General features: G+C 39.3%; 1 protein-coding gene across 11 annotated transcripts in view; it reads left to right on the top strand.

The window, feature by feature from the left end:
• DOCK10 (dedicator of cytokinesis 10) overlaps positions 1-26,544 on the top strand; it is a 268,794-nt gene that overhangs the window by 60,431 nt on the left and 181,819 nt on the right. For 2 of the 11 annotated variants that reach the window (XM_045078795.1, XM_013061565.2), the window contains exon 1: positions 6,380-6,588. The exons of 3 other annotated variants lie outside the window; for them this stretch is intronic. In XM_045078795.1, coding sequence (XP_044934730.1) covers positions 6,427-6,588 — 162 coding nt within the window. In that variant the 5' untranslated portion in view covers positions 6,380-6,426. Of the gene's footprint in view, positions 1-6,379; positions 6,589-26,544 lie in introns of those variants that run through there. 6 more of the 11 variants (XM_013061566.2, XM_004762924.3, XM_045078791.1 and 3 more) reach the window with 5 other exon arrangements.

Genomic DNA, 26,544 nt, shown 5'->3' with positions numbered 1-26,544 from the left:
ACTACACCCTGCCACGTGCTGAAGTTTTTTCTGGTTATTTTCCACCTTTGGAAGACACAAGGCTTACTTGGCGTAAGTGGGACATTTGGACTGGTTAAAAATTCAGACTCTGGAGGAGCACGTGGGTGGCTCAGTTGGTTGAAGCATCTTCCTTCAGCTCAGGTCTGATCCCAGGGTCCTGGGATTGAGCCCCACATCAGCCTCCCTGCTCAGCAGGGGTCAGCTTCTTCCTCGCCCTCTGCCCCTCCCCCACACTCATGTGTGCACACACGCGCTCTCTCTCTCTCTCTCTCATAAATTAATAAAATCTTTTGGCGACAAACCATGAGAGACTGTAGACTCTGAGTAACAATCTGAGGGTTTTAGAGGGGAGGAGGGTGAGGGGATGGGTACGCCTGGTGGTGGGTATTAAGGAGACACGTGTTCCCTGGAGCACTGGGTGTTGTACATAAACAATGAATCTTGAACACTGCATCAAAAACTAATGATGTATTTTATAGTAACTAACATAACACAAAAAAATAAAATTTTTTTTACTATATGAAAAAAAATTAAATATAAATAAATAAATAACAGTCTACTTAAAAAAAAATTTTTTTTCAAAAAAAAAAATTCGGACTCTGTAGCCAGACTGGCTAAATTCAAATTCTAGTTCTGCCACGTAGTATGATTCTCTGAGCAAGTCACTTAACTTACCTGTGCCTCAGTTTCCTTAGCCGTAAAATGCAGATGATCAAAGCACTACCTTGTAGAGTGAGGTGTAAATAAAACAATACATGTAAATTTCCTGGCATATAATAAGTACTATAGAAGGGCTTGCTTTATTATTAGTATCATCATCATCATCATTATAGACTTCATGGTAAGCACCAGACATAAAGTGAACCAAGTATGTATAGCCCCAGCTCTTACAGAGAAGGACAGACATCGCTTAAAAATTAAACCCATCAGGGGGCACCTGGGGGGTCAGTTGGTTAAGCATCTGACTCTTGGTTTCAGCAAAGCTCATGATCTTAGGGTCATAGGATCAAGCCCCATGTTGGGCTCCCTACTCAGTGGGTAGCCTGCTTCTCTCCCTCAGCCCTTCTCCCTGCTCACATTCTTTCTCCCTCTCTCAAATAATAAATAAATATTTTTAAAAATAAACCAGTCAGAATTTAATGTTGGCTTGTGTGTTAGGGGGAAAACCCACAGGACGCAGTGATAAGGATTGAGGTTCAGGGCTTTCAGGTAAAGCCTGTCAGGGGAGGCTTCTCCAAGGCACTGTCATGTGTAAGCTGAGCCTAGAGGCTGAGAGGGAGAAGACCAGCCTCTGCTGTTACCATTAGGGGAGGCAGCATCACACCTGTCCCCTTAATGATTACTATGGGTCAGGCTCTGTATTGATCTTCTCAGTTAAGTGTACGCATATAGAATTAGCTCGATTTTATAGGGAATACTATTGAGACTCAGAGAGGTTAAGCAGCTTTCTCAAGGTCACACAGCTTACACCTGGTGGAGCATTGGCCCCAGCACTCACCATAGCACATACCCTCCCTGATGTTCATCACCCAGACATTCACTTGCAGTCTTTCAGAAATACTTCCAGAAAACTCTCTTCTACTCAAAATGTCCCAGAGCTTCACCCTTTTCTTGCTCTTGTAATCAATATGTTCCCTCGTATATTGCCTTGTTATGTCATGTCATTTGGACCTGGGGAAGAAGGTCATACTTCATTCAGACTCTTCCTATACGCCTATACTCCAAATATGGTGGAAACCATGTTCTACCGGCCTGGGACATGCAGGTGAAATGAGAAGCAGGTCCTAAGTGGCTTCAGAACCTTTTTGTTTGGATGCAGGCAGAAAGGTAGGTTTAATTTAACCTGGGGTGGGGAGTTGAGAACCTATCTCTGGGGGGTTGACAATTCACTTGAGATGTGATTGTTGGAATGTAATTTTTGTAGACAAGGTCTTCTACTCTCAAAATTCCAACCATACATTTCTGTTCATAAGTGAGATCTAGTCACGGCCCTATTCTCCTCTATAAATAGTGACCAGCAGCTCATAATAGCTTAAACATGAAGCTGGGCAGCATCAGGGGTATCCAAGAAGCAGCAGGGAAGTTAATCTTCACTTCTCTGCTGAAGTATTTTCATCTGAGCTTCTGTTTGTTTTTATAAGACAACATATTATTATCAGCAAGAGCTGTCAGTGAGCTTGACACAGGAAAATGACAGAAAACTTCACTCCCTCCAAATAGATCTATCACTGAGCCAGAGCAGACTCAGAGGCCTCAGGGCACATTTTGGGTGGGAGAGGGTGTCACTTCACCTCCACGGTTTCTAAGCACACTCCAGTCCAACCTGGCCTACATCTCAACCTACATTTAGACATATAGCTCTTGCATAATTTAATGAAGCTGAGACAGTCCAACACTCTTAATAGGCATCATTTATTTAAATTAAATATGGATTTTCCTTTCTTGTTGTCAAAAGATCTTTGAATGTTTTCTTCCAACAGCAGAAATATCAACATCTAGAATCAGATGATTCTTGGTCCAAAAGATTTTCTAAAACAGCTCTAAAAATAGAATTCATTTGTCAGGACTTTTTAAAAAGAGATGTATGGCTGGGTGATTAGTTGTCGCAGAGAAGAGTAAGAGTGACCCTAGTGTTCAGGGATACTCTGGAAATGTTTTCACTTCTGCTCCTTCATTCATTCTTCCTTTTGGTTCTCTCTTCTCTTCTCTCTCTCTCTCCCTCTCTCTCTCTCTCTCTCTCTCTCACACACACACACACACACACACACACACACACATCCTTTACTCTCCAAAGCTGCTTACTTTGTCTTCCTACAGTTAACTTTCTATCCATAAGTGTAAGTGTAATCATAATCTTATCAATAAGTATAAGTGTAACCTTATCAATAATCACCCCCACTCCCTTCTACTTTCTGTCTACACTAAGGCTATTTCATAGATAAGCTATCATCTCTGCTTTGAAGCAAGAAAGCTTTTCACTGTACACGCTTTTAATATTTCATGAGTGCTGAATAAATGAACACATTTATAAAATAACATATGTGTATACACACACACACACATATATGATGTTTTATGTGTGTGTGAAATCTAGTTCCCACCACTTATTTGGAAAATTCAGTCTTACAGATGTTAGTGACATTATGTCCTTATTCATGACAGTAAGTTAAAAAATCTTGCTTTCCACATTTTATATTTAATAAACATCTTGGTAAATCATAAAATAAAACCCAGTTAGGAGAAGGAGGTAGACGAACCCAAAGAGAGTCTCTAAAAGTTATCTACTAGGGAGGCTATGCACATTTGATGCTTGAGAGCCAAATTAATGATTTGTCTTATTAATACTTCAAATGAAAATAGCAGACATCTGTAAAGGATTTCCACCTTGTTTTTATTTATTTTTTAACTTAGAATTTTACTTATTTTTTGTAGATAATTTTAAAAATTTATTTAATTTATTTTTTCAGTTTCACCTTGTTTTAAAATACTTCCTGTGTAAAGGGGTGCCTGGGTGACTTAGTCGGTTAAATGTCAGACTCTTGATTTTGGCACAGGTCATGACCTAAGGGTCATGAGATGGAGCCTTTCTCTGGTCTCCCCATTCAGCACAGAGTCTGCTTGTCCCTTCCGCTCTGCCCCTCCCCTGACTCACAGTCATGGATGTGTGTTCTCTCTCTCAAGCAAATAAATCTCTAAAAATATATATTTCCTGTGTATAAACATGAATGCCAAATATGAGAGGCTAGGAGTCCAGTCTTCAGGTTCATTTTTATCTCTTCCTGACCCACCCCATCCCCAACTTAATTTACTATGCAAAACTTAGAACTCAGAATTCAACCCCTTTCTGGCAACTTTGTTACACATTTAAAATATTTCATAAGAAAAGTTGGGCTTATATGTCTGCTATTCCTTGTCTTTTGTCCTGATGGTCCCTTGCCCATTGGGTAACTATAGTATGCACTGAATTCCCAAGAAACTAATTTTTGGAGGCTGCCTTTCCCTGATGATGGAAATTGAAAGAAAAAGCGAGACAGAAGATTGAAAGCCCCACAGCAGTCCATCAATAATAGGGGTGAATCCCTCAGAGGCAACAAGGGGATCGATGAAAACAGGACTCTAATAGCTAGAAAGCATCTCCTTTGTTTTCCCCAAAGACTTCAGCATCTGCCAAAACATCTGACTCCAAAAGCCACCCCCGAGTAGAGCCAGATTGAGAGAGAGGAGCCTGGATAGAAGTCTGGGATGTGGACTTTCCTGTCCCCTCCAAGCCTATGGTGTCCAGCAGAGGATCTCTTTCCCACTGCAGATTAAAGCTAGTGGAATGTTTAAGGATCTACAGTCAGTACCTTGCTGCATCCAACCTGCTCGTTCCTGAGCAGATGACCAGACCCTAAGGGAACAACTGGAAAGTCCCATGGCATGGGTGTGGTAGTGGTGGCGCAAGCACACTAGGAACCTGGAGAAGCAACTGTATCATATTGGAAAAGACACTTTTGAGGCACCTGGGTGGCTCTGTCCTTAAGAATCTGCCTTTGGTTCAGGTCATGATCCCAGGGTCCTGGGATCAAGCCCTGCATCAGGCTCTCTGCTTGGCGGGAAGCCTGCTTCTCCCTCTCTCATTCCCCCTGCTTGTGTTCCTACTCTCACTGTGTCTCTTTCTGTCAAATGAATAAATAAAATCTTTGAAAGAAAAAAAAATCATAATCATTTCATAATCATGGAAGCCCACTTCCTGCTTTGTCTCTGGTGGACACTATATATATATATATATATATATATATTTTTTTTTTTTTTCAGGGCACACAAGCCAGACAGGCTACACTGTAGCCTCTCTCCAATAAATGTCCCAGTTGTTTGGAGTAGCAATGGTTTAGATTAGCACCCGGGCACTCTGACAAAGGTCCAGAGGGGTTAGGGGACTTGCCAGCAACATTAGCATTTTTTTCTTCTTTTTCCAGCAGCACTAAAATATGTTTGCTCAAAACAGAGGGAGATGAAAAACTACTGGCAGCCAGTACCTCTTAAAAGAAAAAAAAATGTTTTACTTCTCTGGCAAACATACCAATTAAATAATGCTGTGTTGTGACAGATTACTGAGCAATTAATGCCTAATTGAGCATCATGCAAGACGCTTCTGTGAGAACGACTTTGCTGGAGCTGGATGGCCACGCCTCATAGCAAAACAAACCTACTGCAAACTTCCTGCAAAATACCCTTTGCACTGAAGAGCGCAGAAACCAAAGAAAACATTTCTACTTTGAATCCCTGAGAGTTACACTGGAAGGATTAGCTTGACAGAAAGATCCCGACATTGAAAATCCTACTGGGGATTTCTTACTTTCCTCATTTGTAAGCAAAATCCATTTGCTGTGAGATATTTTTAGTGCAAGCATCCCCTGTTGTCCTATTCTCTTACAGTATACCATTAGATCTTGAAGCCATTCCAAGCAGGTCACGTGATTTCTAAGCATCTCTCTGGTTCCCTCCTAAGTGACTAGTCTCCCAGGAGTCAGGGAATACTAGACTCTTAACTACCGAAGACCTCAAAGTCCTTCCTGAAGCCTTGAATTCTTACTGATAGGATGTGAAAATGCTTTACAACTGCCTTTTCTCAGAGGTCAGCTTGGCAGAACTCACCAAGTGACTTCAGTGATAAAGATATTTTCAGCCCCACAAACCGCCTATGTAAATATAAAAATGTATTAGGCTGCAGAACTGCATGTGTGGGAACAGAACAACCATACTATTGAAAGGGACTCACAGGGGTAACTCTGGTGTCACTCACGTGGGCTTGGTTAATGTGTGCATGCTTTTGGTAAGTCATTCTGATTCGGCGGGCTCGGCATCTCGGATGAGCCAATTTCATTTCTGGAACTTAGGAGCTATGAAAAGTCAAACCCCCATCACTTTGTGAGGTGTCTAACAAAATTTCCTTGCAGAAGTGCTTACACTTAAAAAGAAAACAATCCTTTTCAGTCTTTATGGGACCCCCCATTTGCCTTGGGAAATTGTCAATGTGGAGTTAGATTTTCAGTTGCTTAGTCTGAAAAAGAGTGATTTGTTTGAGTGTCTGAGGGAAAAAGATATATTTATTCAGACCTCTGAAACTGGAATCGGAGAGAATCATTGTAATGAACAGGAAACATGTTCTTGAAATGAATTGAGAAATAACTCTCCGGGCGAAATGCTCTAATATTCCTGAGCGTGTTCAGTTTCAGTGGATCAAATCTTTCCCATCTCTGCATCCAAGCTATTTGGCGGTGATCAGATGATCAGAGCTCAAGGAAGTGATTGGAGAGTGAGCTGGCTGCAGCTGCAATGTAGGCTGTTTTCAGGCACAAGGAGCCACTGTTTCTCAAACATAGCATCAACATAGAAGTTATTTTGTGGCTCCAAGATGCAGCAATGGGCTGCTCTGCCAGCATTGTTCTGCTTCAAGCTTTTCGTTCTGTGGTCCAGAGGAGCTGTCCACACATTTGTAGACGACGCCAAGAGGAACCATCCCACGAAATTTTGCCTCTGGAAAGTGACGATGAAATGAGTAGACCCAGAACCCTCATCATCATGGTATGGTATTTGTGGCGAAGCAGCCTTCGTGGATGGAACTGTTATTATAGAGATGAGGTTGCAATTTAGGGTTTGGGGTGTTCAGCTTGAGATAAAGGAATGTGGGACCTAGAGTTTACTACTGTGCTTTACAATGTGGGGGAAATCTTTAAAACTACTTCCATCACTCAGAGCTGATTAGCCTTCTCTTAGATCTGTCACGAAATGTGCAATTTATTGGTCTGTTAGAAATTCTCTTCTGCCTCACATTCTATGTGCTGTTATTTGCTTCTGTGCAGAGAAAAAAAGAAAACTTGGGGAGTTTGGTCTCAGTGGATTGTATTTTGTGTCTCTAATTTGAAAGAAGAGCCCCAAGCATAGTTTTCGATTACATGTAACCAATCCAGTTGTATAGGTGTCATGAGCTAAATGGCTTAACTTCCAGGTATTTGGAACTTTCATCTCTGACCCGGCAATGGGAATGCCTTTAAAAATGCTTAAGTTAGGCAAAAATCAGAATAAAGTTTTTTGAGAATTTTGCGGAATGCATGGTGTTTAAATCAGAAGGCTGTCTCTTGTCATTTGTCAAATAACATTAACATTTCTGTCTGTGCTTTGCTTATACAAGACAATATTACTCCCTCTTTGTGCACCTATTTTATCAGCAAGAAAAAAGTAGAGGGTAGCGTCTTTTCTTGAGGTTCAGGGAGAGATCTGCTTAGTCACTGGAATCGCATGTTTGGATGGAGGTGGTGTGCTAATGTTTCAAAAATTGGGGAGATGTTGCATGGTTTCAGCACAATCGACTTTTTCCTCTTAGATTTCAGCATTTAGCTATCCAGGATGTAGTAAATAATGAATGGAAAGTACCTGTTACACTAAAAGTTTTTAAATGAAAGTCATTTGATTTGGGCTGTGCCTCTCTGAGTGACAGAATACTAAAAAAATAAATACAAATAACAATGCCTTATTTTTTCAAAGATCTCTTTAATTTATATAATAAGTTTATGGACATTAAATAGAATGAGGATCAATTTACTGGTGAAGGAAACGGCTTCAGAAAGATTGAATATCTTATTCACATCACACAGCTACTAAATGCTACACCCTCAAGTCACACTTAGATCAAGGATTACAAAAGGCAGTATAATTTCCACTCTGTTCATATCTCTAAGGAAATAAGGACATAACTGAATTTTTATGAGAAGTCTGATGGAAATCTCCGACTGCTCATACGGAATCATTGTGCATCCTAAGAGTTTCCTCTGGGCCTCTCTAAATTCATGCATTCAACAGCTATTAATTGATGACCCACTATGTGCCAGCCACGGTTCTAGGCATTTGGAATCCACCCATGAACAAACCCACCAAAGATCCCTGTCCTGAGTTGCAAAATTTTACCTTGACAGTACATTTCCCAAATGTTGTTGTTATGGAAATGCCGTATTAGCATTGTCATGTTTAGTATACAAATTTGAATCAATGAAATTATTCCTTATATTCCAAGATAGCAGTTCAAAAACTTTAATGTGCTTTAAAATCACCTAGGAATTCTTATGTGTGAACAAATACTTGGGCTTCTGGACCCAGAGACTCTATATACGAAGGTGTGGAATTCAGCCTGGACATCTGCATTCTTAGCAAACACCTCCAAGCACTCCTTTTTTTTTTTTTTTTTTTAAGATTTTATTTATTTTATTTGACAGAGAGAGGAGGAAGCAGGCTTTCCACCAAACAGAGAGCCCTATGCAGGACTTTATTCCAGAACCCTGAGATCATGACCGGGGCCAAAGGCAGAGGCTTAACCCACTGAGCCACCCAGGTGCCCCCTCCAAGCACTTCTGATGGAGGAGCCCCATGGATGACATCCAGAGAACCACGGCTCTGGAAACTGATAATCTGCACTCTTGACCTCTTGTCCTTCTTTATACGGATAAGCTAATAATCTTCTTACTCTGGCTCTAAGCTTCTGAACAAACTCATTTTTTTTTCTCTTTCATTTTTGTGTCACCCGTTAGACACCGTTGCATGTGTGTTTGCATGTGACGTGTGTGAGAGGTGGGTGGGGAGAGGGAGGGACGATGAGAGAGAGAGAGAGAGAGAGTATAGACTTGGGAGCCAGAGCCTCTAGGTTGGAATCTTGGCTTCATCACTTAGCAGCTATGTGAGCTTCCCCACATTATTTAACACTTCTCTTCTTCTCATCTGTAAGATGGAGGTAACATTCCCATCAACCCAGAGCTGGTTTGAGGGTTTAATGAAGTAAAATATATGTTAAGTGTTTAGGATCACGTCTAGATATATTGGTTAAGATGTTCGTTAAGGGAGATATTCAATAAGTAAAAAAGTGACATTTGGGGAAAGACCCAAAGTAGGTAAGGAAGTGAATCATGCCACTGTCTGCGGGAAAATGTCTAAAGCAGAGGATGAGCCAGGATGGAAGTTGCTAATCTGGGAAGACACTAAGGGTGTCTGGGGCACAGTGAAGAGGCCAGTGGGGCCAAGCAAGCCAAAGAGAGGTAGTAGAAGGTGAGCCGTTGAGGTAATGGGGGACAGATCATGAAGCCCATCATGAAGACTTGGAGGGAGCTTTCCCAAGAGTGAGAAGGGAAGCCAATGGAGGGAGGTAGCCCAGAAACCAAGAACCTGGGCCAGAATGTCAGGACTTGAGCCCTGTCTTTCCGACGTGCCAGCTATGTGATCTTGACAAATGACTTGCCCTCCCTGTGACTTTGTTTCTCCACTGATAAAACACAGAGAGTAATAGTCTGTACAGTGTAAAGTTCTTGTGAGAATTCAGTAATACTTACAAAGAGCTTATATCCATGTCTGGTAGATTGTAAGTGCTCTCTGATCTGCAAGCCTGTTCATCTAGATGGCCTTGATTGGGAGGGGGACAGGATCTATGGTTGCAGAGGGTCCAGGGTTGAACCAGGGTCACCATTAATCCTGAAGCTATCACGTGATCCCAGCAGAGGCCTGAATGGTAGTCGTTGAGGTTGTGAGATGTGGTTGGAGTCAAATACATTTCAAAAGTAGGGCCAATAGGGTTTGTTTACCAATTCAACAGAAAGAGTGAGGACTCAGGGATGAATGTGGTATTTTGGTTTGGGTTTAGATTTGTTTGTTTTTTGGCCTTAACCACCAGAGGACTGAGTTGCCTTTCAGATGGGGAAGACTGCAGGAGAAGATTTGGCGAGAGAATTTAAATTCACTGTAAGACATGTTAAGTTTGAAATGTGTCCATATAATGTCCTTATATGGAGATTTCAGATAAAAAATTGGGTATACAAGTCTGAGTTCCGAGGCACAGTCTACAGAGGAGATATAATGTCTGACACAACATAAATACCAATTAAATGATTGATGAATCAATAAATGATCTCTTTTCTAGTTTTCTGTAGTACTTACAGTGTGTATTTGCAGTTAATCGCATCTTGAACTATTCATTGAACTCTTAATTATTTATTTTTATATAGTATTCATGTATTTTTCTTATTTTACTGGTAGACAGCAAATCTCATATAGGTAGGAGCCAGGTCTGCTTTATGCCTGCCCAGTTCAATTCATTTTATAGACTAAAAACTGAATATAAGGATTGTTGATTCTTTGAAATTTTAAGTAATTGATATCAAAAGCTCCATTGATAAGGCTGTCTACTTAACTCTTCATTGAAATATCCAGAAGTAAGTTAAGGATGGAGAAAGCTACTACAATAAATAAATAAATACAAAGTTGTGAGTGTGGATACTCTTGGGAAGGCTTTGGCACTCGAGATGTTCATTTTACAAAAGAATCTCACTCCTTTAGTCCAGGTTCTGAATTCATACAGAGATAAGTTTTGGGCTGTCTTTGACTGTAGTTTGGCTGTGTGCTCCAAAGTGGAAAGGGAATGCCTTGGGAGACATCAAAATAAACTATTGTAGGTCTTTCGCATTTACAAGGAATGCATGAATCCTAACCTCTGAGAGTATTAAAATGGCCTATTAACACGCAATCAAGTTTAACTGGGGAAAAAAATAAGAAATTCTTTCAAAGCTGATGTATCTCTCACTCAAAATTTTTTGCTCTGATGGGAGAAGTAACAAATCTTTTTGTCAATTATTTTTAAATTTACTCTATATTTCATTTCATTAAAGGTCTCAGACACTAATGAAGTTGATGAAGATCTGCTGTTTCTTAGGCAGTTGGCCTCCATTTTAAGTCCTGTTCCCCCTATTCCCCACTCTGCCCCCGTCTCTTGCAAAAGAGTAACTCTCTGTTCACATACTGGAGGGTAGGCTTGACACCAGAGGAGGAGGGCAGGAAGCTAGTGCCAGGCAGGCCTCTCTCTCTCTCTTTCTCTCTCTCTCCCTGTATAACCAGCTCCTACACACAAGATTCAAGGTCTCAACTTAAAAGTCAAAGACTTAAAATCCATGAGAATTTTAAGTAGTAGAAACCATTACACATAAATTTGGGAACACCAAAGATCTAGTGTATAGAGCAAGTCAGACATGGCTTTGTTTTTCATGTTAGTTAAAGACAGGGGGAATCACTTAGCCTAAACTTGTGGTGAGTCAAAGAGGCAAAGAGGTGAAATCTCTTCTGTGAGCCAAGGATGTTCACTTATGTGATAAACATTTCAGAGCCAGGGAATTTCAGTTACTGCCCAGAGATCTGCATTCCCAGTCATTGGTTGGTGCCCTGGAATGCCAGCTACGGTGCCTGGGTCAGATCCTGCCCTCAGTTTGTTTTTGTAGGGCTTGTGAACTCAGAATGCTTTTCACAGTTGTAAAATTTTATAAAACAGAAAATAAAGAAGACTATGCAAGAGAGACCATAAAGGGCTCCGAAAGGTTGAAGTAGTTACCCTCTACAGGAAAAGTTTTCCCTGGTGGATGATGTGGGTTCAACCAGAAAGGAAACTCACTGGTTTGTACCTTTGATTTGCAGTGTATTTGCTCTTCTGCCTAACTACATACAAAGGAACTCAGGTTTTTCCTGGGCACTTTCCATTCCTCCGAATACCTGAAAATTGCTATGATTCAATGATGAATTCGAGGTTTAGACTCAGAAGGCCAGTATCAGTCTTAAGTCTCTCTGGATGTGTTGATTCATTGAGCTAGATTTGTTAAATGGAGGATACTATTTATCCTATCTGTTGGAAGAACTGGAATGTTTATTTTTATGAAATCATTTTGTAAGCTAGTGAGTGTTATGTCAAAGCCAGAGGCTTATAGGTAGACTGACTAACTTAGAGCACTAGAGATCCACTCTAGTTCGGTGTGTTGATGAGAGATCTTTATCTTCTGGTTGACCATTTTAAATCAGGGTTTTACTGGGGAGCCTGGATGGCTCAGTTGGTTAAGTCTCCCATTCTTGCTTTTGTCTCAAAAGTCATGAGATGGAACCCCGCATCAGGTTCCATGCTCAGTTTGAAGTCTGCTTAAGATTCTCTCTCTCCCTCTACCTCTGACCTCCCACTCATGTGTGCTCTCTCTCTCTCTCAAATCAGTCAATCAGCATTTTACCTTATTTGTTCCACACCTATCCCAAAATGGTGGTGCATTGCTCAGAAGAGTGTGGTGGGGGGGGGGGGGGTATGGCCGAAAGAGAGACATCAATGAGGGTCCTATGAATAAAGGACCAGAGAGAAATATACTCTGGGAATTATTTCCAAGGAAATAAAATGATCTCTTTTCTTATTCTCTAATAAATATACTAGTTTAATAAAACTTGATTACTGAAGGGATTTTAACATTTGCCCAGTGTCATCTTTTTGAAAAAATATGTGAAGAAGAAACAGCTTCCAAACACTTTTAAATCTTGAATTAATGTTCTGATTTCATTTCAGTGGGGTTGAATCTTGAGTCTACTAATATAAGATTCCCCAGGGAAAGGAAGCTTGTGAGAGGAGTGTGATTTTAAAAGGTCTGCATAGATGGTGTAATGTGGATCTTAAAAGCACAGAGAATCTTTAGCAGTTATTTTTCTTCGTGACCTAGTTTTGAGTTGAATTTCAAAGGCGCAGAAGATGGACAAATGAATTGAATGGCTTCTCCATGGGTATAAGAATTAATTGAATGTGATCAGTCTTACCAATTAGCAACACGAATCTTTGAGGCCAAGGCTTACTAAATTCAGATTACATCTGGTATCAGCTCATCCAAAGGATCTTGCATCTTTCCAGTTCCCTGAATGTGATGCAAATTTAGAAATAATAAGGAACAAAGAAAAAATGTATGACATCTAAAAAAGTAATGTTTAAAATTTAAAGGCACCACAATGGCAAAGAAAAGCAGGAAAGCAGGTGTGGTGGGGTATGCAAAAACTTTCACCAAAACACAATTAGCGAATTTGACCATAAAGAGATAGGTATAAATATATATTAAAAATATAGAGAACATTATACTCTTAGTGGCTCTGAGTGCTTTCGGAGAGGCCATACCTTGAAGATTAAAAAAAGTATATTACCAAGGAAGAATATACAGGCATATGACTAGAAAAAGCATAGACTCAACAAATCAACAGTCATAAAAAGTCCCTTAGCTTTTAAAAGTAATCAAATATACAAAAGCCTGGTTATATTTGTTTTTGTTTGTTTCTTTGCTTTCCAGAAGAGTGCATTTAAAGCTTATCCCCAAGTACCAGGCTTTGATATAATGAAATCTTGTGAACACTGAATACTACAGTTAAGGACAAAATGCATCTTTTGGCAAACTGATGATGAATACAGCATTTTCCCATGCTTCAACAAGTTTCTTCTGGATCATTGTTGTAGTCTCTCAAGTTTTATTTCCACGGAGCTGATTTTTTTACTTAAATAGGGGCAAAAGTTGAGGATTTTGAAGTTCATTTCCAATAATCTACTTTATCCTGCTGAAATGTATTTCATTCTTTAATACCATGTTCAACACATTCAATACGCTCCAGTGAATTCATCACGGTTACATGGCCTAAACATCAAAAATTCAGTAGACAACTGAGCGACCGCTGGCCCTTATGTCTGACAGGAGTGAATCTCAGCAGACAGCCGCTGCTGTGCTCTCATGGAGCTTACAGTTTGCCGGCAGACAGAAAGAACTGGAACAAATGTTCAACTGTAACCATAAGTGTTTCACATGAAAGTTGGGTTCTACCTTACCACTTTTATCTTTTGAGCATCCGACCTCATCAACACAGTCAAGGAAGGTTTCCCATAGGAAGTGGCAATGGAGCTGGAACTTGAGGAGTAAATAGATGCTAAGAAGAGAGAGAGAGGATCCCATGTGTAACCTTGACTTTATTTACTTGTCAAGGGATAAAAACCAAACAACATTTGCTTTCTGTGTGATCTCTGGATTAATTATTTAAATTCTCTATGCCTGGGATACCTGGGTGGTTCAGTTGGTTAAGTGTCTGCCTTCAGCTCAGGTCATGATCCCAGGGTCATGGGATCAAATCCTGCCCCAGGATCCTTGCTCAGTGAGGAGCCTGCTTCTCCCTCTCCCTCTGCCTTCCAGTCTCCCTGCTTGTGCTCTCTCTCTTTAACAAATAAATAAAATCTTTTGAAAAAATAAATTCTCTATGTCTTGGCTTTCCATAAAATGGGAACAAAGAGGGTACCTATCTCTGTCTGTTTCCTATTCCTGCTGTAACAAATTACCACAAACTTAGTAGCTCAAAGCAACACGCATTCATATCTTACTGTGCTGGAAGTCAGAAATCCAAAATGGGTCTCAGAGGGCTGAAATTGGCAGGGTTGCATGCCTTTCTGGAGACTCTAGGGGAGAATCTGTTTGGGGTTTTATTGTTTATGGTTTTTTGCCTTTTGTTTTTTGGCCCTATCCCATCTTCAAAGCTAGCAACAGCATGGTATCTTCAGACCTCTCTCTCACTCTGAGCCGGACTCTCCTATCTCCCTCTTCCACTTCCAAAGGATCCCAGGATTACACTGGACCCACCTGGACAATCCAGTATATTTTGTCCATCTCAAAGCCAGCTGATCAGCACCCTTAATTCCATCTGCAGCCTTACTTCCCTCCTTGCCATGTAAATAACAAATTCCTAGATTCTGGGCCTTTGGACATGGACACCCTTGGTGGTTGGGGAAGGGGTGTTGTTATTCTGCCTATCATAGTATTTCATAGGATTATTTTAAGAATCCCATGAATTAATATAAGTAAAAGACCTGTAGTAGCTCCTGGAACCTTGTAAGAAGTCCCTTTTTTAGCTGTTATGATTTCCTTTATTGTCTTGTCGAAACAAAGAAAAGTTCACAAATGTAATATACTCCATGGAGTTATTTTAGGAAAAAGAATTAAACTGCTTGAAGGAAACCTAATTTGTGCTTCATGGAATGTAGGGAAATAGAAATTTAAAGTTCGTTTATTTCCTGGAGCAATGTGATGTTTACTGAATAGACTATTCACACAAATAGATGGTTGAAGAATGTTTGTGTGTATTTGAGATTTTCTTCTGTGTTATCCACCAACTGCGACTCTTCTGACACTTAACTTTGAGTTTTTTCTTGTTTCCCCTTTCATCATTTATAAAGGAATATTGCATCTTTCCCATTCTCCAAATCGTACCACATTTAAAAATGATAAGGAACAAAAAATATACACATGATCTTAAAAGAAATTACTAGAATTTAAAACTGCTACAATAATAAATAAAAGGAGAACATGAGGTGTTACTGAAAGAGTAAGAAACTGATTTTAAGTTCAGTAGGGAGATTTGACATTATTAACTTAAAGATGCAGAAACCTGTATCCTCTGTCAATTTTTTTCTTTCAAGATTTTATTTATTTATTTATTTATTTTTAAAGATTTTATTTATTTATTCGACAGAGAGAGACCACAAGTAGGCAGAGAGGCAGGCAGAGAGAGAGAGAGGAGGAAGCAGGCTCCCTGCTGAGCAGAGAGCCCGATGCGGGACTTGATCCCAGGACCCTGAGATCATGACCCGAGCCGAAGGCAGCGGCTTAACCCACTGAGCCACCCAGGCGCCCCAAGATTTTATTTAAATTCGTTAGTTCACGTCTAGTGTAGTATTAGTTTTCTTATTTGTCATTTTAAAGTTATTTCAACATTTTTAGATGTCAGTAGATTTTCTGTTACAGATTTATAACAGGTAAAAAACTTAATAATTCCAAATTATGGAAGTTCAATTCTTCTAGAAATAGATGCTCAGGGAAAGGTTTGATGAATAAATGAATGAATGCATGTATACCATATCTTATGGGTCATAAAGCTGACAAAATAGAAATCTAGCAAGTGAAAACAAAATATGAATTTATTTGGTAAGTTATCAGCAACCCTATCAAACCCTGCCTTTATCAGTGTATGCTCTATTGCCTCTGCATGGGTGTTTGTCTCTTTGATTAAAACAAAACTAAACTACTCAAAATAAATCATTTAATTTCTTTAAAGCATGTAGGGAGAGGCAGTGGAAACAAAAATATCCACTAATAAGGAGATTTGAAGTGAATTAAAAATGTATGTGCATTGATACCTCTGTGTTATCAGTGTTATCAGTGGCCTTCTTTGTTTTCATACACTTGAGGGGAACAGATTGACTATCCCACAGAATATCATCAAATTCTCCTTTTTATGTCAGAGAAAGTAGGAATGGAAATAGTGCTCACAAAATAATAGCTCTTTAGTGAGTACTTCCAGCTCTTTGTCAGACAATTCACTAAGAACTTCACACAGTTATCTTTTCTTGTTGCCACAACAACCAATGGAGGAAATTGTTTTTATTCTTGTATCATTGAGGAAGATATTAAAGTGTGGCTTTGTACAACTGAAATATAATGCAAGCCACATAATATAAAAATTCCTATGAGCTGTATTTTTTAAAAATTTTAATGAAATTAATAATATATTTTATTTAACTATGTCCAAACTATTATTATTTTAACATATAGTCCATTTAAAATTATCAATGAGATATTTTACATGTTTTTATAGTAAGTCTTCAAAATTCAATATGTATTATTGATTATAACACATTTCGATTTGGAGACCAAATATTTATCCCAAGTACTTGTTCAGTATTTAGATTTCATAAAGTTTACTAGTTGAAAGAGTAAATTCACATATCTCAGTTATTTCAAAGCTATGGACATTTTCAAATGACTAGAGAGCAGCAGTTCTTAGAGTTAAATCAAAATTAATTAAAATTAACTATCATGAAAAATTCACTTCCTCAATCACACTAACCACAATTCAAGCACCCAGCAGCCACCTATGGCTAGTGGCTGCTGCCTTGTACAGTGCATGTAGAGCAATTGCTGACCTTGCCCAAGGTCACCCATTCAGTAAGGACTTTAACTGGGATTTGAACCAGAGTCATTGCCTGTACCCATTACACCACCTGCCTCTCTGAAAACACCAGAGTGATGAGTGGTGCATGATTCTGCCTGCCTTTATCAGTGTATGCTCTATTGCCTCTGCATGGGTGTTTGTCTCTTTGATTAAAACAAAACTACACAAAATAAATCATTTAATTTCTTTTTTTTTTTAAGATTTTATTCATTCATTTGACAGAGAGAAATCACAAGTACACTGAGAGGCAGGCAGAGAGAGAGAGAGAGAGAGAAGGAAGCAGGCTCCCTGCTGAGCAGAGAGCCCGATGCGGGACTCGATCCCAGGACCCTGAGATCATGACCCGAGCCGAAGGCAGCGGCTTAACCCACTGAGCCACCCAGGCACCCCAATCATTTAATTTCTTTAAAGCATGTAGGGAGGGGCAGTGGAAACAAAAATATCCACTAATAAGGAGATTTGAAGTGAATTAAAAATGTATGTGCATAAATGTCATCCCTATTAAATTGGCAAATGAGTCAAACAGACAAAAGCACAAAAAATAAAAGTGAAAAACCACCCAGGCTAGAGATGAAGTCAGGGACCAGCCCAGTGTGGCTCTCGTCAACCCTCTAACTTCCCTGCGGCCCAGGCATGCCCACCTCTCCATGCCCACCCTCCTCTCCCCTCCAGCAGCCTAGGCTTGCTCCCCTTTCCCACTGGACCTGCCTGCCCTCCTGTCTCTGTTGACTCAGGTCTGAGATCATGTGCCTGGACATCCTTCTGCTCAGTGTCCAATATTGCAAACTGTTTGGGTCTTTTCTTAAAAATCCAGGGTTTTCCATATAGATTATACAGAGAAATGAAATATTAGGAATTGGCGATCATAGAATTTTCACCTCACTTGAAAGCTGGAAGTCAGGGCCAAAGAGACAAGTTGACATCTGTGATTTGTATAAGAGATGGTGGTAGAACAAGGACATTGCCTGGGTCTCAAAAGGAGAGACACACACTCTTTTTAACTACATACTATTCCATCCTCATAATCCAAAGATGATGTAGTTCCAGAGTATATGCACAATTTCAGCTAAAACCACATATATGCTGACTGCAAAATACTAACATCAGTAAGAGAGTCAATCTTATCCAGTTTCTGCTTTTTTTCTGATTGTTTTAGGGGAATAAATCTCTGCAGGGATGAAACAATTCTACCATTCTATAAATAAGGGACTCTTGCTCTAAACTAGTCTCTCGATCTTTCTTTAAGAATTAAATACAACAAGAAGGAGTTCCAGTTAATCTGTAGAGTTAAAAATAAAATAGGCAAATCACTTCCTTGTAATCTCTTTAGATTAAAGAGTTTACAGAGTTCTATGTGCGGAACAGAAGTATATTTCTGAGTCCCAAATGCTATGCTATAACAGAAACAGAATTGTAAACCTGGGCTTCGGTGTCAGACTTGTGTCATTTGAAAAACTTGGGACTATATGAGAATTCCTTGGATTCTTTGAAATTCAGTGGCCTGCCCTGTAGCATGGTAATGGATCCTCACAGGGCTGTTCACCTAAACGAATAGTAAGAAAAAGCACGCAGCGTAACGCCCACTACACTGAGGCACTGTGCCTCTTTCTCATGTGTAAAATGAGCAAAATACCTACTGCCCACCTGCCTTGTAGAAATTAATGACTACTTTACGTGAAAACATGCCCTGTTTATTATTTTGTGTTCATTCTAAGGAGACGTTTTGGTATGCATGACGGTTCTTTACTTCTCCACCCCATAAGGAAGCTAGAATATTAAGAAACTCATCAAGTTAAAAAAAAAAAAAAAAAGTTATTCAGAAAGGGGACTCCGTGAAAAAAGCCTGTGAACTAAGACATTCTGCAAATGAAAGCTCCTGGAGGAAATCAGTGAACCAAAATGCAGAGATGGGGATCAAGGACAAAGAGAGATGTAAGTGAGGAAGGAGCTCACTGAGCAGGGAGAGAAATGAAGTGTGAAATGCGTTTTTTTTCCGCTTTCAAATAGAAGTAGCACTGGGTTGTTAAGAGGTCTTTTTGTAAGGACTGCTTTAAAATGAGTCTGCTTTTGTACTCTAAAACAAGGGGGCATTCCCATCTGTGTCACTTCTGTACTCTAATGTTTATTCCCTTAAATCTGTCTGGTCTTCATAGGCGCCATATTTTGTTCCATTTTGCCCACACTGTTGTGGGCAAAGAATGTTGAAAAAGAATGCTGATGGGTTTTGGGTTAAAGATGGTATATAACCAGGACGTTCTCTGAGCTCTGAGACTATTGAATAGAGAGTGGCAGGTCTCTAACTGAGGGAACTGGGGCGGAATCATCCTCAGGGTCTGACATCCTCAGGCAGGGGAGGCTTTTGTTGGGACAGACAGGCACATGAACCAATGAACATTTCTATAAATGTTGTCTTGACCAACAGCCCTGAAACTCATTTGCAAAGAAGTGGGGAAGAGAGAGTCTGATCCCAAGTATGTCTTTTTGGGCACAGTTAACAAGAAAAGATATTACAAACTGTGCATGGATTCATCACAGAACACTAAACACCTTTGGGATCACCTAAGCTATCTTTCAGGTGCTTTTCCAATCTCTTATTGAGGAAAATATATTTCACTACAGATGTGTTTAAAATCACTGAAAAAATCATCAAGGCTTTAGATGACTTCTTCAAAGATGGAAGGATTGAAAGGGGAAACAGGATTGTGGAGATTTTCACTATGTAAATTAAAAAGTACCAGAACAAGCCTCTGCCTTCAGTGTGGGAAAACTGCAACTTCTTCAGACAACTGCTCATTGAGAAAGCCCTCTGGGGAGAGCAGAGAACACAATCTCAAACTGAGACCAGGAGAACTAAAGAAATGGCAGCGGGAGAGTTTTGTACTGGGGTTCTGCTGAAGACACTGAACCTCCCTGCAGGCTTGACCACCTGCCTTTGGCAAGACCTGCTTTCATTTTACCCTCCCAACCTTCTAGCTCAGTATGATTGAGGTTTGTGTGGGTAGATCTGGACGTACATGTGCGTCTCTGGTTCCCTTTGTTCTGCAATCAAAAAAACTTTGTAACCTTGTGTTGCATTTAAACACAGGGAGCCATTGTAACCATACAAGCATAGTTCATGATTACATGGGTGCGGGCCTTATGGCACGAAGTTGGGTATGGACTCAGCTAGCCTGGAACCGAAGTTTTGAATGGAGCCCTGTGTGTATGGAAGAAGTAATCTATTATCTTAATTAGCCACCCAGCACTGAATCTGTTATTTTACTTAGAACCTTGTGAGGATAAAGCCAATGAGGACAAAATTTTTGTGGTAAAATTCCTAAATCTTGGCAGGCAGATTTTCATTTAATCTCTTATCTTCTAGCAATAAATGTCGATTTATCACCATTTTACAGAAAATACCAAATCCTCAGTACCAAGTGGATTCAGTACCAAGTGTGCTCAAGACCACAGAGGAAGCAAGGAATCAAGACTGAATAAAGCTTCTTGGTTCTTCTTTCTTTGTACTTTTTAAATTGTAAAGGAAGTAAACACTATGCAAACAGTATTACGTACTGCATGTCAGTAATAAGATAAACAATGAAAATGTTTCAGGGTTTTTCTTTTTTTTTTTTTTTTATAAAGATTTTATTCATTTATTTGACAGAGATCACAAGTAGGGAGAGAGGCAGGCAGAGAGAGAGGAGGAAGCAGGCCCCCTGCTGAGCAGAGAGCCCAATGCGGGGCTCCATCCCAGGACCCTGGGATCATGACCTGAGCCGAAAGCAGAGGCTTTAACCCACTGAGCCACCCAGGCACCCCTGTTTCAGGGGTTTTACTCAGACTTCTTCCATACATTCCCTCACTCCACTGCAACCCTACAGTCATTAGTAACACCTATTTACTGTTTTCTCTTTTTTTGGCAACAAAATATGAGATATTGGCATTATATAAGACTGGTGAACCACTGAACTCTATCTCTGAAAATAATAATACACTAACGTTTAGTTGAATGTAAATTTTAAAATTAATTAATTAATTTTTAAAAAATAAATGAAAATAAAATTTTTTCATCCCTCCCCCCAAAAAAGAGAGATCTTTCTAATCACAAAGTTAAACATGATCAAGACCCAGGATATGTGGACACAGGACAAAATTTTTATTTAATTCTCTATTATAATTTGATAAGGAGACCTATTAAAGTTACTGATATAACCTACTTTCTGTCATAGTCACCAAATAAAATAGCAATTTCAGATAACTCATTATAAAATCATATTTAGGGTACATCCTAGCAGATGCCAAGCCATTGGGCAAACACTAAAATTTTTACTTATGTAGCTCATCAAGTCTATAAGGCAAATTTTCTAATATTAGAGAAGATTAGAAGGTAGGTTGAATTTTATCTGTTTGACCCTAATAATTCATGTCCAACAGACTCGATCATTTCATGAGCTCTTACTTGCCTAAGGACCTATAAGATTTTAGAGATAATGGAGTATCCAAATATATCAATGATTCCTGCCTCATTCGTCATAGATTTGGTTAAATGTGAGCCTTTATTTTTTACTTGAATATTTGCTTTAGGATGATATTTAATTTTATATCCATGAGCTAGCTGGCATTGAAGTGTTTATTCATGTTTTTTTTCATAACCTCAGTAAAACATAATTGGCCCATAAATCCAGCAAGTGTTAAGGTCTAGTCCAAAGAAACTTGTTATAGAACCAGTTATTATATTCTTTGTCACATTTGCATTTTTTTAAGATTTTTTTTTTATTTATTTGTCAGAGAGCGAGCGAGCACAGGCAGACAGAATGGCAGGCAGAGACAGAGGGAAAAGCAGGCTCCCTGCCGAGCAAGGAGCCTGATGTGGGACTCCATCCCAGGATGCTGGGATCATGACCTGAACTGAAGGCAGAGACTTAAACCACTGAGCCACCCGGGACACCCCAACTTCTCAGGTTTAAAGCCTATATGGTCAGGGGATGCCTGGGTGGCTCAGTCGGTTAAGTATTGAACTCTCTCTCTCTCTTTCTCTTTTTAAGATTTTATTTACTTATTTAACGGGGGGGGGGGGAGGTTGGGTTGGGGGGAGCACATGACCTGAGCCGAAGGCAGATGCTTAGCTAACTGAGCCACCCAGGGATCCCAAGTGTTGGACTCTTGATTTCAACTCGGGTCTTGATCTCTGGGTCCTGGGATCAAGCACCCAATCGGGCTCCACACTCAGCAGGTAGTCTGCTTGAGATTCTCCCTCTTCTCCCTCTGCTTCTCCCTCTGCTCACACTCTCTCTAAAATAAATGAATCTTTTTTTAAAAATTTAAAGCCTATATGATCAGTTTTATGATTCACATAGCAGAGGCAGTCGTCTTATTGATGTCAAGAAGGAGGAAATAAACATCTAAGATTTCTAGAAAGTAGGAGCAAAGCCACATTTCTCTTTTGTTGCTCCAAGAACTATATTCGGGAACTTACAGTTGTAGAAAAATGAAAATTCAGTGTTACATAAACCTTAAAGGGCCATGTAATAGTTAACTTTGTATTTCAAGACAACATGTGTTGAATGGTGCCGAGGCAAATAGGCCATGCCTTCGAATCTGGCTATAGTGAGTCTTAAGCAGGGAGCTGGAGATATGACCCGGCATCATCCGTCTGTGCTTCCCTAGCTGCCCACGTAATTTTTAGGGCTCAGGAATATGCAGGCTCTTCAGAAATGTCCTTTTAAAGAATTTGGAGGGAAAGAGCAGGCTGAGAGTGGATGATGTATAGGCTCGGCCCTCATTGTTTGCCAACTATCAGAAAGGCGTCAGAGAGTCTGTTGTGCCCACTTACGTTTTCACAGGGTAACGTTAATCAATTAGCTTAATTCTGCCATAGATAGTAAGTAATTATATTCACTGGAAGCCACAGCGACATGATTAATAATACATTCCAATTTTTAAAATTAGCATTTCATTTGGCACTTAAAGATGGCTCTTTGAAAAGTTTATATATATATATATATATATATATATATATGAAATATGGTTAGATCAAAAATTATTTCTCTGAAATACTCCTGTGAGAAGAACATTCTAGTTTTATATGCTGCCTGGGGCCCTTCCTGTGCATATGAATACAATTCAAGTTTCTTCTTTAAGCCCTTTGAAATACATTCTTGAGAAATGGTGCTTTAGACTTCAGACTTAACATATTATATGGAAGTTTTAGAGCAGACAGTTAAATTCTTAATAATCATAGAGCACCTGCTACATGAGAGTTCTGATACTATGCTCTCTCAAGGATAGGAAAGTCATTAAGAAACTATGGATCTAGGAAGATAGCCCCAGCAATAGGACAGTTGGCTTGTACTAAGTGAATACAACCTAAGGAGAAATAGGTCATTGCCACAAGAGTAGCATGAAACAAGTGCCATAAGATTTCATCAGAGGGAAACAGAAGACAAGAATCCATCCAAGCAGGGTTGCATTATGGATTATATAAGGATCATATTGGGAGATGAGGGCAGAAGAGCAAATTGCAGACTTGAGTCAGAACACTGAACTTGCCATGGAAAAGTGCTTAGCAGTACCTCTTTTTAGGCATGCAATTAGCAAACATTTACTTTCATAACTCCTATATGCCAGTTTCGGCTCCATCTTCTATACAACAGGAAATTTGAGCACTTTTAGGATTCTGGCTAGGTTTCAAACTCTCCCACTGTGAAGTTAAAGCAATTGGCATTGAATAGGCCATTTATTCCATACACTAAGAAGGTTGAATGATTATATTTTGAGGAAAACGCACAATCCAGAATCTGATTTTTTTTTTTTTTTACTTGACAGAAAAAGAGATCACCAGTAGGCAGAGAGGGGAAGCAGGCTCCCTGGGGAGCAGAGAGCCCAGTGCGGGCCTTGATCCCAGGATCCTGAGACCATGACCCAAGCCGAAGGCAGAGGGTTGACTCACTGAGCCACCCAGGCCCCCAGAATCTGATTATTTTTTTTAAATCTGATCTTAAAAAAAAAAAATCAACCTAATAATTACTAATATTGTTCTAAACAATTAAAAAGTTGATTAGTAAAATTTCTTGTCTTGTTTCCCTTTATCTGATGCAGTAGGATTGACATGACCCATCAGGGAGAAGTACCTTTGCTGTGGACATTCACACTAGAAATAACTTGGCAATCAAAGTGGACAGCCTTATGTCCATCCACTTAATTCTGAATTTCTCCCTCTCCTAGTCCTAAGTCCGTGAGGTATAGATAGGTTTTTATAATATTGCTATTCTTCCCTCTTAAGAGAAAAGAAAAAGAAGAAAGAAAAAAAAAATAAAGGCAGAGATTTCTGCTTTCTTGAAGGCATATTTGTGAAACAGGAAATTTATTTTTTTTTAAAGATTTTATTTATCAGAGAGAGAGAGAGAGCACGCGAGCACAGGCAGACAGAATGGCAGGCAGAGGCAGAGGGAGAAGCAGGCTCCCTGCCGAGCAAGGAGCCCGATGTGGGACTCAATCCCAGGACGCTGGGATCATGACCTGAGCCGAAGGCAGCTGCTTAACCAACTGAGCCACCCAGGTGTCCCTGAAACAGGAAATTTAAATGTTAATTTGTTGATGATATTCACAACCAATAATAGTCTTTCTTAGAAATATTTGAAGGCCAAGTTTTAAACCTATGGAAAATCATGTTTGATTCCTGGATCCTCGGTTCCTATGTTCCTAGAAGTCCTCAAGAAAGAATTACTGATGAATCAAGCATTATCTATTTCAGAGAGATTTTGTTTAAAGATCAAGCTATCTTAAAGAATCATTTGCATTTAGAAAATGAATGACATATTAAATTTTGACTCTTTATCAAATATCTCTTGTATTTATAGCTACTTATCATTTAAAGAGTTTTTCTAATTTATTTGAAATTCAGTGACGTATTTTTCATTACATCTACCTGAACACAGGTAGTTCTCTCAATTTTACCAAGGAAAACACCCACAAGAGGTTTTATGTCTAACGCTCAGCATCCTGCATTTTAGTCCTTTCAAACATAAACTTGAAATGGATACTTTGAAAATGTAATATGGAGGAAATACCTCTTTGAATTTCACCCAAAATTGTAAAAGCATGATGATTCTGAACCAAAGAATGTTTAGGTCCCTAAGACCCATCTAGCTGGATTTCACACCAACCATACACACATATCTGAAGTGCCTCCTTGCCTTCTTGAACATCCCTGTCCCATTTTCCTCGGCTATCAATAGGTGTGAATGTTATATTATCTCCCAACATTATTTAGACATTAAAGCTTGCTTCCCAGGCATTATGAAAGTAATAAATTTTGGATTAAGATGCTAGATACCTTCCAGAGCCAAATAGTTCTTTCATGAAAAAGAACCTATGGGAGTGACCTGTGTTCCCAACATGCAAGCCCAACCTTATTAAATTTTATAGTAATAGGATTAAATCCAAGCTGGAAAGTTGCTAATTGTTCCCCTTGTTAATCATATATCAAAATAATTCAGGGGAAAATGGGCTTGCACCTACACTGGAGAATTACAGAAATTCACTGTAACTTTGTCTTTCTCCCTTCTCAACCCCTCCTGTTGTTAGTGTTATTGTTTTTGAAATAAAAATATCCCATTCAATAGTTACACTATTTCAAGCTATTTTAATTATTCGTCTTTCACAGTTTGAGAGAAGCTGGGAATAATGCCATATTCCTCCTATATTCTTCATCTTTTCCCCAATTCTCTACATTTTTTCATTCTTCTCTTTTTCAGAGGGCAGAATTTGGTGTATGGTCCAGCTGACTATTGGAACAGTGAGGCTAAGCTATAAGCATTTGTCATTTAATACAAAAGATGTCAGCAAACAGAGTCTTGGCATCATATTTGGACTATACTCCTAGGACAGTTCAAAAGTTGTGTGGTTTAATGTTGACATCAGAGGCCAGAAAGGTAGTTGACTGAGATAGATGGGGACATTAGGGGTGATTCTCTGCCCAATTCTAACCATTCTAGCAGGGAAACCCTGACTGTGGAAATGATGGAAAAGCCAAGAAAATGGTGTAGGTACTTTAGAGGGAGGATTCTTGCAATAAGCCTATTCCTAAAAAAATCTTCTCTGAAACTAGTAAGAAAAGTGTCACTATAACTACATGTTGCTGGAGAGTGTGAAGTATGGCAGAATCCTCTCTTGACCATCTTTCAGTGGGAAGAAAAATGCGGCCATAGCCTATCTGGAAATAATACTATGAAATCACTAAATTATTTGAAATTCTCCTGCAGTCTTTCATCACAACTTAGGTGATTACCAGTACAGGGAGGCTGAATTAAGAAAAAGCAATGATATTCTCATAATGTTCCAAGGATAAATGGAGAGAAGAAATGGAAACATTTTTCCATCTTTCATAGCTATACTCTTCTAACATATAGAGTTTGGGAGTTATCAAGTGTCTTTAAGATTATTTATAATCTGCCATCCTTATTTTATTGAACAAGGTGCTGACTTTCTTATCCAGATCTGATATGTTCTAAAAATGCATGGTGGGAATAATTTTAAATGTATAGATAAATAACTTAGAAATATCATGATAACCTCTTATATAAAGGCTTTTATGATTTTTCATCATTAATATAAAATTGCTACTTAAAGAATGTTTGTTTCCTCTTCTATTTTTTTAAAAATTTTACTCATTTATTTGAGAGAGAGAGCATGCACACACAAATA

This window comes from Mustela putorius, unplaced genomic scaffold (assembly GCF_011764305.1).
Source record: "Mustela putorius furo isolate JIRA1106 unplaced genomic scaffold, ASM1176430v1.1 tig00000275_pilon_pilon_pilon, whole genome shotgun sequence".
In the NCBI taxonomy this organism is placed as follows: Eukaryota; Metazoa; Chordata; class Mammalia; order Carnivora; family Mustelidae; genus Mustela; species Mustela putorius.
The sequence above is the reverse complement of the archived record's forward strand: the minus strand, read 5'-3'. Positions and strand labels throughout refer to the sequence as shown.